Below are 14,073 nucleotides of genomic sequence, written 5' to 3'. Positions count from 1 at the left end.
TCAGAGATACTATATTGACAGTGCATTAGAATTGTACATTGTTCAACTTATGTTGCTTTTATTGGTGAAAGAAATTGTTGTTTCTAATGAGCCATTGTGTACTGTTTTACTTGATTGCTTCCATTTTTTTTCCTGCCTGAAAATCTAGTTTCAAGGGAGCAGAAGTGGGTTTCAGACTGTTTCAGGGAGGTGCCCTTAGGGACTACCACTGGGAAAGGTAACTGGAGATAGAATAGGGAGAAGAGGTTCAGCTCTAGCAGATCTAACTTGTCTGTTCCAAATAGGAACATATTTGAAAACAAGGTTTAAAAGTTACTCTAGGATAACATGTGAATCTGTGTTGATTCATTACCCCTATAGGCTAAACTTGAATTTGTATCACACATCCTTCTAATAAGCAATGAGATTATATTGCTTCTTTTGTTCATCAGTATTACAGAAGCTCTAGGCTCTATTTTGGAATGAAGCTTACTATCCTGGAAGATGTGATTGTCATATTTTCTAAATTCTTTCCTGGGAAAATTGGTGTGTTAAGAATTATACTACCTAACTTTTAAATAGCATATTTTAGTTTTCAAAGGACATATGTCAGGTCATTACGTTTGCTCTAGAGCCTCTTTCTTCTGTGAATATATTCAGTAATTAAAACAAAACCCACCAAACTTTCAACTTATACAAACCCTAAGGAGATAGCAAGTAATTAAAATAGTTCTAGAATCTACTAAAATTATTAAACATTAAGATTCCTTCAGAATCCATAGATTATGGATAAGAAGAATGGTTTAAGATAGCTAGTGCTAAGTTAAGCAGTCTTCATATTTTCTTCTAGAGCTCTTAATGGTTGGTCTTTATTTCTTAACTTTAGCGGGTCTTCAGATTATAAACCTATAGGAGTTTTTTACTTCTGGGTGTTTTTTTTTTAACACACATTTCATTTTTAGATGAGCCAGATTTAGAATATAGGACTAACACAGAGAAAGTAAACATGTTGGGCAGTTTCAGTGTCTTTCCTACTCGAGGCCCTAAAACCAGAATGTCTGGGTTTGAATACTTGCTCTGCATTTAGCAGCTGTGTGATCTAGGGCAGATTGTCTCGTGTGCATGGTATATAGGGCATATAAGGGAATGGTAGGAAATGAGACTGGGAAGATAAACAGATTCAAGACAATAAGGGGTTTTATATAATGTGCAAGGGTTTGAACTCCAGTAAGTGGAGAGGAAGCCACAAAAAAATCATCAGCAGGGGAAATACACCATCGGATTATGCTTAGAACATTACCCTGGTACCATATGAAGGGTTGAATTAGAATAAGGTAGGAACAGAGTTATTAAAGGAGTACATGCAGTGATCTAGGGGACACAAGATGGCTGAGCTGAGGAATATGAATAAGAGAGAAATTTGAGAGAGACTGAAGCCTTCAGTATAGATAAGTTTTTCTGAGTAGTATGGAGTCACAGGAGGGAGAGTCCCATTGATTTCTGTCTTGGACAGTAGAGTTTGGAGAAAGAGATAGAGTATAAGTTTGTAACTGAAGACATGTAAGTAGAGATATCCAGATAGTGTCTGGAGCTTAAAATAAACATCCAAATGTGAGATTATGTATTTTGATGGTACCTAGAACCATAGAAGTAGCTGAGTTTATAGGAATAAGGTTAAGGGTGAAAAGATGAGAACAGAACCCTGAGGAACTCTGAAGATGGAAAAATTGGCCAGAGAAAGAACCAGAACTATTATATTGAGGAAACCTTTTGTTGTCTGCAGTTTCTCCTAATCCCCTGGGTCCTTAACGTGAGACTAAAGCCAGGAAATGATTAGAACATGGTGACAAAGCAGGATATAGTTTTGGAGTTGTTAGGCTATTTAGTGGAACTTTTTAGTACTGAATGCAAAACCATCCCCTAAATCGTTGTTACTCCCCAACTGAAAACTGCTACTCTGGGAAAATGTCTTTACTGTACGTTGTTTACATTAGTTTTGTTTTGACATTGTCTACTGAACTTATGCCTGTGAGGTTATAACTCCAGTCAGTATTCATTTTTATGACTATTCTAATAGATGCAATGTCTAGCCCATGTATCACCGAAGTTCAGATTCCTGTTATATGAAAGCTAGTAATGTACCTAACAAGGCATGGCCAAAAGAGGTGTTCAGTAAAAGCAGAAGTTGTTATCAGTAGGATAATGCCATATAAAATGTGTACACAGGAAAAAAACTTTACTGTAATTTACTGATAAAGAAATTCAGTATCCTAGGACATTTTTGTTTCCAGGAGACAAATTGCCTAGACCAGTGAGTGTGGTATAGTTAGCAAAATGAGGTTCAAAGTTTAGGACAGTTTGGATAAAAGGTTTATTTTTGTCTTGGCTTTATATCTATGTGTGTGTCTGTTTGTTTATAGCTCTGAAGATGGCTGTAGTAGATATCTATCATTCCAGGTTAAAAGAGAGACAAAGACGAAAAAAGTAAGTATGGAAAACCATCCTGCCTTCTTTCAGGTATGGACTATTGAATACCACATATAGCCCATAAGAACTTCTACCTGTGGCTCATCTTGTCACTTGAGGAAGACACTGATCTTCCTTGATCCTTAACTTTTTCATCTGTCAGATGGAGGTAATAATGCTTGTCCTTTTTTTTCTTTTTTACCTTCACCTTCCTCACCCTTTTTTGATGTTATGATGGCCATAAATAATAGGGTATACTGTTTTTTGTTTTTCAGAGTTTGTTTGTTTGTTTTTGTTTTGAGAGACAGAGCAAGTAGAGAAGACGCAGAGAGAAGGAGAGGTAGAGAATCCCAAGTAGGCTCTACACAGTCAGTATGAAGCTCGATGTGGGCTTCAAACCCATGAACCATGAGATCATGACCTGGGCCAAAACCAAGAGTCAGACACTTAACCAACTGACCCACACAGGTGCCCCTAATATGGGTATGCTGTTTTAAGGAAAAAAGGAACAGTTAAATTCAAGTTGTTATCAAATTGTTATGCTTTTTTTAATGCTCTCATTCTTTATTTTAAATGTTTATTTTGAGAGAGAGAGTGCAAACAGAGTGTCAGGGCAGAAAAAGAGAAAGAGAGAGAGAGAGAGAGAGAGAGAGAGAGAGAGAGAATATCATGAGCAGGCTCCATGCTGTCAGCGCAGAACCCAGAGCAGGGCTTGATATTACAAACCTTGAGATCTTGACCTAAGCTGAAATGAAGAGTCAGATGCTTAACCAAGCCACTCAGGTGCCCCTTTAATGCTCTCATTCTAATGGCTTGTTTTTATGAGAAGTCTTACCTAAGGATTTCAAAGAAATTCTGAACAAGTTTCAGACACTCTAAAGTCATTCCTTCTGTTTGCAACAGAACAAAAAACATACACTCAGACTAAGAAATTATGGATGCAGACAGGTTTAACAGAGTACAGAGACTTTTAGCAGTTCAGAGAAGGGTATGCAGAGGGTATGAGTGTGCATGTGTGTTGTCATGATGTTACACGGGAAACACAGTGACATCACAACAACAAAAACAGGAATAGGACTTGGGAGGCACTCTTGCAGGACCAAGATGTGACCTAAAGTCATGTTTATTCTCTGCTTGCCTAGAGTTAGGTTCAGAGAAGTACTAAAGAAGATTACCCAGTTGCTACTGTGAGAATCTTCATTACTAGTTATGAATACATGTGATATAAAATCAGAGGTTCCAGACACATAACTCTGCATGGTTTACTTAAATTTTATTTTGCTTAAAATACATAAATCAAGTTAGACAGTATTGTAGAACTCCGTGGTTGAGGTTGCTGTTTAATCTTACGTTTTATGGAGACCTTTTCATTAAACATGCATGATATTTATTTCAAATAGCTTCAAAACATTATGTGAATATACACACGTACAGTTGTAAATGTTGAATGGGTGATCATGGTGCCGTTTTATGATTTAGCCATTTCCCTTAAATGGCTGTTCTCCATTATCAGTTCCCTAAATTGAATAGTTTAATTTTTATGACATGGACACAGATTTCCTTCTGTTTCATGCCAAATTACAGACATGTTTTTCAGTATTTTTGAGTGTTCATCCATTCATCCGGCAAATAGTACTGAGAGTCTACCATGTCCAAGAAAAGGACAAATCTATGATGGTTGAACTTAAAATTGTGTTAGCAGACTCACTGCCCTTCAGAAACTTGTGGGGAGTGATGTCTTTAATATTCCACCCCACAGTGTTGCATGCCTAATAATGCTGCGTGTGGAAGAAGTATTAAATGTGGAACTAATTATAATATACTTTATTGTGGTTTTCATCCTAGAATTATAAGAGACCATGGATTAATCAACCTTAGAAAGTTCCAGTGTAAGTATTAGCTGCTTTCTTTATTTTAAAATTTCTTCTAACGTTATTGAACAGTTTTAAACAAATCATTTATGGCAACAGTCCTTAATCCAAGTTGCATATTTGCATCAATAGGAAGCCCCCCCCCCTTTTTTTTAAAGTAATCTTCACACACAGCATGGGGCTCAAATACATGACCCCAAAATCAAGAGTCACATGCTTTACTGACTGAGCCAGCCAGGCGCACCAGCATATCATGTAGGAAGCTTTAAAAAAGTCTCATGCCTGGGTATCAACCCAGACTGTTAAGTCAGAATCTCTGAGGATTAGTGCTAGAGCATCTTTATTTTTAAAATATCTTCAAGGAAGTTATATTACATAGAGTTAAGAACCATTAATATGTGATCAACATTTGTATGGTAAAACCTTTTTTTTAAAGTAGTATAGTAATTACAGCATGAATATTAATCGGTCATTTTCTGGAACTGGAAAGGAACTATATGTTAAATAACCATGATCATCAGGTTGTTAAACATTTTTATTGAAAAATCAATCTGTGTTGTGCATGGTAGTGGACAAACAAAAGACATTTAGCTCTGTATAATGATTTTTAAGTGAATGCTCACTTTGATGTTACTATTTAAAAATATTGGAGTTCCCTAGGTTGAGCAGAAAGTCTCTACTTTTTTCTTCTTCTACACTGTGGAGTTTGTTCAGCAAATAAGAACGATGGTCGCATAATAATTACAATATTTTTTATAGAAATGTTTATAATGCTTGTATGGCACAGTATTCTTTTTTGTAAAAGTACCTGATGACTATTGTGCTTCATATCCTAGTTGATAGAATTTTATAGGGTTTGACACTCTGGGCCATTGTAGGGTGCAGGTCAGCCAGTCATGGGTTAAATGTTAACATATGTTAACATAATAAGTATGTTACATTTTTTTCACTTTCTGTTATACTTTTTCAAGTGATTGTGGTGTTTTGAGGATGCCACTCTTAATAGTTACATAATATGTTGTGTGTATATATATGTAAATATATAATAGGCCTAACTTAACTTTTATTATTAAATATTTAGCTTTAGTTTTTTAAATCATTACAAATAATCCTCTGATGAACTTGTGAATAAAGCTCTAAATATATTTAGAATTGTTTAAATGTTTATTTTTTGAAAGAGAGAGAGAAAAAGAGAGAGGGAGGGGCAGAGAGAGAGAGGGGGAGAGAATCCGAAGCAGGTTCCTCACTGTCAGCGCAGAGCCCAATGTAGGGCTCAAGCTCATAAACCGAACCATGAGATCATGACCTCAGCTGAAATCAAGAGTCCAGATACTTAATCAACTGAGTCACTCAGGTGCCCCATAGAATTTTTTAAAGGCGGATTCCCAGAAGGGGAGTTAATAGGTCAAAGAATGTGATCATTAAAAATGCTTGGCATTTGCTGCCAGACTGCTTTCCAGTAAATGGTTGTATCAATTTATATTCCTTATAGCAGATGAGATTCCCTCTTTAACCTCATTCAGAACTGTGGGTTTGCAAAAGTAACTCACAATCAGATTTCCATTGCCCTTTTTATAGATAATAATTGGTCATATTCTTATAGCTACGGTAGTCAGTTCCTGTGTCTGAATGCCTGGGATTTCAATAACAGGTCAATAGGATTTTGACCTTTGTGCATAGTAGACCTTGACTCACGTAAATTCTGTTCTCGGCTGGTACACAGGGGTCAGTTTAGCTTGATTATTCTTTTAACTGTGTTTCGTATGTGTAGAGCTGAGAGGAGGCTCAGTTGCTTCTGAGAAAGAAGCAGCATTGTAAAATGTGGTTTCAGAGTTTTCAACTGCCATTAGAGTGAGTGTATGTGACCTTAATATCATAGGCAGAAGCATTTTTCTGTGAAATTAAAAATTTTTACTCCTATTTCTTCTGTACCATCCCTTCAGGGTGTTTTTTTTACTTTTGGTTTTGGGAGTTTTTTAGTAGTGAAGATAATCAATCTATGGCTGCCCATCAAATCAGCACCTGAAATTTGTGGATAATAGTGTCTGGGAAGAGATTGAGCTAAAAAGAGACTTAATTTCAATAATGATCTTAACTGAAAGCCTGTATCTGTAGTCCAAAAGTGCACAGAACTAATTTAGTTACTGATCAGTTCATCCAATCAGTAGTTACTAATTAATTCATCTAATTGCCTGGTTTCGGTATAGTTTCTGATGGAAATGACCAAGTAGCAGTTCCTGGCACTTCCAACCTACCACTTACTGTTCATAGGTTTTACTCCCCATGCTCCTTGCTGATTCCCCTTTTTATTAGAAAGTTGGTCATTAGTGATCCTCAGAGTTACTACCTGAGGATCAGGTACCTGTGTACACAGAATACAGTATCCTGTGTATATGACCACGTACTTGGATGATAGTTATCAAAATATAACTTCGTAGAAAGAGATTACACATTTTTTTCTAGGCTGATCTACCTCTTCTACATGCACTTCCTTTGTTTTCCTGTGGAAGTTCATACCAAAAATTTTGCCAGTCGTTGTACCTAAGAGTGCATGATCTGCCTTTAACTGTCCTTTCCATTACTGCCAGCAGTCCCTGCCCCTTTACAGATTAAGAGACTGAGGTGTGGAGGTCTCCAGGCTGCTCAGTAATGCAGATGATCTTCAGTTCTCCAGTGATAACAGCATCCCTGTGTGATAGTTACTGTAATGCTGTTATCATTATGATTAATGTTTTGCATTCTTGGCTTTCCTGTTTGCTTCCTGTCATGGGTAAATTAGTCATGTGAGGTTAGGGATGGTATCCTTCCATTCCACTTCTTGTAAAAGAAATGCAGATAACTTAGAGATTTTTATATTCTCTATGCATGGTTGTGTTTTATTTTCTCTGTAGTGATGGAACGGCGGTATCCCAAGGAAGTCCAAGACCTTTATGAAACAATGAGGCGATTTGCAAGGATAGTGGGGCCAGTGGAGCATGACAAGTTCATTGAAAGCCATGCACGTAGGTGCTTTTTGAGTTTTGTGCAAGTATTTGTGTGTGTGTGTGTCTGTGTGTGTTTATATAAATAGAGATAATGGTATGTCTTAGGTGACGTTTTAGAAATAAATACATGAATATTTTTTATCTTTTCTTCCCTTTATTACCTTGAAATGATTTGGGGGTGGGACAAAAGAGGTTAAAAAGTCTAGTAGCTTTCTTGCTCCCAGATAAACAGTTTTTTAGTTTCTTCCCTGACTTTTTATTATGGGAGTTTTCAAATATATAAAAAAGTAGGTCTGATAGTGTAATGAACCTCCATGTATCCATCACTCAGCTTCAGCAATTAACACATAGCTCATCCAGTTTCATTTCTGTCACCCCCTCTTCTCCTATCCTCAACTGGATTATTTTGAAGCAAATCTCAGACATCATATCATTTTGTTCATAAATACTTTAGCATTAAAAGTAGTTTTTAAAATAGGGACAAGAGTTGGATGACTCATGGAGGTAGTACTTCCATCATTCTCTCTCTCGCTCTCTTCTTTTAGTGTTAATTTGTTCTTGAGAGAGAGAGATAGAGTGCAACCAGGGGAGGGGCAGAGATAGAGGGAGACACAGAATCCAAAACAGGCTTCAGGCTCAGAGCTGTCAGCACAGAGTCCAGCATGGGGCACCAACCCACAAACTGTGAGATAATGACCTGAGCCAAAGTTGGATGCTTAACCAAGTGAGCCACCCAGGTGCTCCCTCTCTTTTTTTTTTAAATATTAAAAACAATTTTTTAATTTCCTTAGGTAATTTCTACACCCAACATGGGGCTGAACCCCGAAATCAAGAGTCTCATGCTCTACCGACTGAGCCAGCCAGGCATCCCGGTACTTCCATCATTCTCTTGCCTGTCTTTCTGAAAGACCTTTGCCCAGTTATCATTTGATTTTTCACTATAAAAAAATTGAAGTTGTTAAGGCAATAAGGCCTACACTTTAAAATAATCTGGATTCGGGGCGCCTGAGTGGCTCAGTTGGTTGAGCATCCCACTTCAGCTTAGGTCATGATCTCACAGCGTAGGTTTGAGATCATGCGTCAGGCTCTGTGCTGACAGCTCAAAGCCTAGAGCCTGCTTCGGATTTTGTGTGTGTCTCTCTCTCTGCCCCTCCCCCGCTCATGATCTATCTCAAAAATAAATGTTAAAATCAATAAATAAAAAATATCATCTGGATTGGATGGCTTAGTCTGTACCTTTCATTGTGAGATGTATGTATTTGACCCTCAAATTTAGGGAAAATGCTTTACCAACACTCATATCCTGTTCTCATCATGCAACTATTTCTTGCATGGCATTATAGGCATTTATCTGAGCCTTGTTGGTTGTCCTCATCAAACACCCTGTTTGGTTGGCATTCTTTGTGTGGTTTCTACTGGGTGACTGATCCTTTACTTCCTGTCCCAGTTTGTGCCATCCCTGGTTTATGTGTCACTGCAAAGAACTACACCCCATGGATTGTCCAGGCTCTTCCTTGATCCTCTGTTTCAAAGCACCCAAATTTTAATATTCTACCACATAATAACCCAAGCAGTGCAACCTGATCTGTGCACTTAGAGGAGGCAGAGATCTTTGGTTTATGAAAAACAAAGCTCTTTTGTTCCTATGTTGAGAAAAGCTGTAAAAAAAACTATCTGGCACTTGAGTACAGAGCTTTTGTCCTTTGCTTGCAAAAGGGCCACATCAAGTAATAGCAGAGACAGCTTTTATAAAAGGATTTAGATAGATAAACAGAGGCTAAAGAGCAAGGAAACTTAGTTGTTTAAAAAATTCTATTCATTACTTCTGTAGCTAATGAATTAGCCAGTTCACTGTGCCATTTTCTGGGAGACAATTCCAGCTGCTTTCTCCAGTTGGAGATGTAGCCAAAAGACAGTTAGAGTAGGTTTTTCTCAACTCTTGGATAAAAATTTTTTTAAGTTTATTTATTTATTTTGAGAGAGAGAGAGCTCAGGGAAGGGGCAGAGAGAGAAAAAGGGAGAGAGAATCCCAAGCAGTCTCCACACAGAGCCCGATGTGGGACTCAAACTCATGAACCATGAGATCGTGACCTGAGCTGAAATCAAGAGTCAGATGCTTAACCAACTGAGCCACGTAGGTGCTCCTTTTGGGTAAAATTTCTAATGAGATGGCATCATTATATAGGATTTCCCAAATGTAATTGCCCAGTCTTTTATATAAGACAGAATTACTGAAAACACTCAAAAGCAGAAGTGTTCCTTGATGTTGATTTTGGCTTTACAATTTTTCTCTTTCATTCTTTTTGGGATAAACAGTGGAATTTGAACTCCGAAGGGAAATCAAGAGGCTCCAGGAATACAGAACAGCAGGCATTACCAATTTTTGTAGTAAGTATGCTTAAGCTACACATTATATCAATAGCCAGTGTCTTCTTAGAATTTTTGGGTTTTTTGGGTGGGGGGGGGCACAAGCAGGGGAGGAGCAGAGAGAGAGGGAGAGCGAGAGAGAATGCCAAGCAGGCTCCATGCCCAGTGTAGAGCCTGATACAGGGCTCTCTCTTACAACCGTGAGATCATGACCTGAGCCAAAGCCAAGAGTCAGACCCTCAGCCAGCCAATCAACCGAGGCTCCCCAGCAAGTGTCTTCTAAACACAGAAAGGAAATCTCTGAGGCTTTGAAGATTTTTTTTTTTGGCTTTGTGGAGTGGTTTTTTTTTTTTAATGTTTTATTTATTTTTGATACAGAGAGAGAAAGAGCATGAGAGGGGGAGGGGCAGACAGAGAAGGAGACACCGAACCGGAAGCAGGCTCCAGGCTCTGAGCTAGCTGTCAGCACAGAGCCTGACGCGGGGCTCGAACCCACGAATGTGAGATCTGACCTGAGCCGAAGTCGGAGGCTTAACCGACTGAGCCACCCAGGCGCCCCAGCTTTGTGGAGTTTTTAAAATAAGTTTTCTTTTTTTGAAATGAGTTTTTGATCTTTCCAGTAAAGTTTCTTGTGTATAATCCTTATAAATACCATTATATGGTTACCTCAGGTAAAATAAAAGTGACAACACAAAAGAGAGGTATTGCTTTAGATGTGGGAATCTGCTATGGCCTCTAAGAAAAGAATTTTGTATTCTGATTTTTAGTCTCAGCCTTTTAAAATTTTGTGGTGCATGGTCTGATTATTTGTATTAACCAAGCTTCAAATGGTTCTTTCTATATGCTTGCATTCCAGTTACTTGAGGTAGTAATAATAATTATATTAGTAACAGCTAACATCTTCCACCATGCACCAGGCCGTATGCTGTGATTCGTGTAATAAACTTAGGAGATAGGCACTGTTATTTCCATGTAATGAAGAAACTAAGATTTAAAGTGGTTAAAGAAGTAGTTGTAGTAAAGCCAGGCCATAAGGGAAGGCAGTGGATTATAGTAGTTAAGAGCTTGAGGTCTAGACTTGGGCAGGTTGGGTTTGGATTCCGGCTCTCATGTTTACCAAATTTGTAACTCTGTTTAGATTTCAATTTTTCAAATCTCTTAGAGCTAGTAGGGTTAAATTAGAAATAATGCTTAAGCACATAGCACAGTACCTGGCACACAGTAAATGCTAAGTAAGTGGCAGTTTCTGTTGTTTTATTGGAGAGATCTTTAACATTCCCTCCTTCCTGTTGGTTGAAAACTATCATCCACTTCCCATAAGAAGTAGCCTTGTTGGGTGTAAGTTCAGCCTAGCATAATGGTTTTTTATTTTTAACAATGGAAACTATTTCAAAATGGAATTTTATATAGTGCCTAGTCTATAAATAAGATAAAAGTGGAACTACTTTGAAGTCTGGTGGTGCAAGTTATGTATGGAAACCAGGACCACCATTACATGGTAGTGCCTTGCTCTTTACAGTAGCCCCTGAGATATTTTCTTGATATCCTGGGGCTTTATGGAATATGGTTTGGAACTTTAGAGTCTATACAGTTTTGTTAACATGTAAAAAACACCACACAACTTTTGTGTGACAAGATGTATATAAGAGACACTGATACCAGGTTTTGATTACCTCAGGTATTGGTCGCCTCTGGGAAAGAGAGGAAAGGAATAGTGCCAATCAATGAGGACCTATTTTTATTTGTAATTTTAATTGTTTTTTCAAGAAGAGTATGCTTATAGCACTTGTGTAACTTTGAAACAAGAAAATAGAACAGGAGGCAAATATGACAGTATTAGAAGTTTGTTACTCTTTGGAAGTGGAAAATATGAGTGGCTCTTATTTTCTTTGTACTTCTCTGTTTTGCAGTTTTTAGCCCCCATATTTCTTTTGCTTTTTTTTTTAAGATTTTATTTTTAAGTAATCTCTATACCTGACATGGGGCTAGAACATAAAACCCCACGATCAAGAGTCGCATGCTACACCGAGTGAGCCAGCAGGTTGCCTTTGCCCCCAAATTTTTCTTTTCTATTCTTTTTTTTTTAATGTTTATTTATTAATTTTGAGAGAGATAGAGTGTGTGAGTGGAGGAGGGATAGAGAGAGACATTCAGAATCCAAAGCACTGAGCTGTCAGCCCAACGTGGGGCTCAAACCCACAAACCATGAGATCATGACCTGAACTGAAGTTGGAGCCACCCAGCCACCCCCTGGGTGGAGCCACCCAGGCACCCCCTGTCCACAAATTTCTTTTTTTCTTTTTTTTTTATCTTTATTTATTATCAAGATAGAGAGAAACAGAGCATGAGTCAGGGAGGGACAGAGAGAGGGACACACAGAATCCAAAGCAGGCTTCAGACTCTGAGCTGTCAGCACAGAGCCTGATGCAGGGCTTGAACCCACAACCCATGAGATCATGACCTGAGCCAAAGTCGGTCCTTTAACCGACTGAGCCATCCAGGCACCCCCCCACAAATTTCTTAAAGCTAGAAAAACAATAAAAATATTAGTCATTTCTTGTCAAAAAGGGATTTCAAACTTGGGGATATCACGTTGCTCTTAGAAAAATAATTGTGGAAGCAGTTTTGCAAAGGAAAGCAAAAAAAAGGCGAACTGTTTGCTGATCAGTCAGGAAGCCCTTCAGTTAGTTCTGCTGCACTGTCATTGCAATTATGCTGTCCCCTACACCTTCAGGCGCCAGAACCTATGACCACCTCAAGAAGACCCGAGAGGAGGAGCGCCTTAAACGCACCATGCTCTCCGAGGTTCTCCAGTACATCCAGGACAGTAGCGCTTGCCAGCAGTGGCTCCGCCGGCAAGCTGACATGTGAGTGATTAGTCCAGGGAGAAAGAGCATCTTCTTGGATGCTTTGGCTTTTACGTGTAGTTTCAGACATTTCCATGGGTACCCCACCCACATGGCAGAGTAGTAATAATTGGGTAGCTAGAAAAACTCAGAAAATTTTAGCAGTCTATCTCAGAAACACTGTGATACTGACAGTTTTGAGAAACATAGATGACCCCCTTCTTTGTTACTTTTGTCCTATTTTTTTTTAATTAGTAAATTCCTCCACCCATGCCACCTCTCTCCTCCATATCTATTGGAATGATTTCTATTGGTGAATCGTGTCCTTGTCCTTTCCCTGTGCTTGGTTTCCATTGTGTTCCAGTCTAAGAGCTCTTCTTAACAAACCCAAGTGATTTCTTAACACCCCACAAAACAGATTTCCCTTCCTGCTTAGTATAGTAGGATATCCTATAAAACAGCACAGTCTATCTCATTACATCCCTTTAAAGTAACCAACCTGGTAAATGGCACCCAATCAGTGTGGGCTTTTGGAAGCTGCCATGTTTGGTGTTAGTATTACATTAGTTAAATTCCTCTTCTTTGTTTTAGTGATTCTGGCCTGAGCCCTTCTATTCCGATGGCTTCGAATTCAGGTAATTATTTTTCAGGTCAGAGCAAGACTTGATTGTGAAGTTTTCATTCTAGGGATTCACCCAGTAGTCCATTCCCCTTTTCTGGGAGCAAGGTGCTTAGACAGAGTAATGGTAAGTGTCATCCCAGTTTGTAAACATCAGCAAGCTTTCAGAATCTTCAGGGTTTAAGTACAGAGACCAGGGAAGAAAGAACTCCAGAGAGGTGTTTTTTTTTTTATTTTACCAGTGTTCATGAGCCGTTCCTTTGCTGCAGTTGTACCTACCACAGCTTTTGAGATTTGTCTCACAAGAGGTGAATTAAAGGCTTTGTATCCTGAGCAAAAATTCAAGGGTTTCTTAATAATTGGGAGATTTGAGGTATTTCTGTTTGTTATCTTTACCTCTTTGGGTGTGTCCTCTATTTTGGGGTTAGTTGACACAGTAAGATTAAACCATATGATAATCTGGTAATCCTTGGTTCTTGGTAATCAGTGAATGTTAATTTGGGGTGGAATGAGTTCTAGAGCTCTGATCCAAAATCGTGGTGTTTCTTTGCCAGTTTCAGTTGCCAGTGGTTATTCACCCCTGCTCCATATGCTAGATTCGCCACTTTCCCTTATCAGAGCATGCTACTGTAGCACCTGTGCTGGTCAGAAAGATGACACTACCTGCACTTTTACCATTCTTTGAAAGCTTGAAACACTAGACCTTTGATCCCATTTAAAGTCTCTCAGATTCAGGGTCTGGACCAGGCTCAGAGAAGACAACTTTAGGGGTCCTTTTAAAAAAATGTATTTTTTTGTTTCAGGTGATTATTTCTTAATACTTAAAAGAGAAAAGACAGTCTTTTAGAGAATAGTCAGGACAACTGAATCCAACTTTTATTTTACAAACTTCTTACTTCTAACCCTGTCCCCCAAATCTACATACAGAAATACAGGCAACA

At 38.5% G+C, this 14,073-nt stretch overlaps 1 protein-coding gene and 1 long non-coding RNA gene across 5 annotated transcripts in view; one reads left to right on the top strand and one right to left on the bottom strand.

The window, feature by feature from the left end:
* LOC115283059 overlaps window positions 1-14,073 on the bottom strand; it is a 32,956-nt gene that overhangs the window by 5,177 nt on the left and 13,706 nt on the right. The window lies entirely within an intron of this gene.
* TADA2A (transcriptional adaptor 2A) overlaps window positions 1-14,073 on the top strand; it is a 48,620-nt gene that overhangs the window by 30,230 nt on the left and 4,317 nt on the right. For both annotated transcript variants that reach the window (XM_029929367.1, XM_029929366.1), the window contains exons 8-13: window positions 2,400-2,463; window positions 4,291-4,334; window positions 7,208-7,318; window positions 9,617-9,688; window positions 12,402-12,534; window positions 13,105-13,148. In XM_029929367.1, coding sequence (XP_029785227.1) covers window positions 2,400-2,463; window positions 4,291-4,334; window positions 7,208-7,318; window positions 9,617-9,688; window positions 12,402-12,534; window positions 13,105-13,148 — 468 coding nt within the window. The remainder of the gene's footprint in view (window positions 1-2,399; window positions 2,464-4,290; window positions 4,335-7,207; window positions 7,319-9,616; window positions 9,689-12,401; window positions 12,535-13,104; window positions 13,149-14,073) is intronic.

Source organism: Suricata suricatta, chromosome 17 (genome assembly GCF_006229205.1).
Source record: "Suricata suricatta isolate VVHF042 chromosome 17, meerkat_22Aug2017_6uvM2_HiC, whole genome shotgun sequence".
NCBI lineage: Eukaryota > Metazoa > Chordata > Mammalia > Carnivora > Herpestidae > Suricata > Suricata suricatta.
This window is presented reverse-complemented; position numbering and strand designations above follow the sequence as displayed.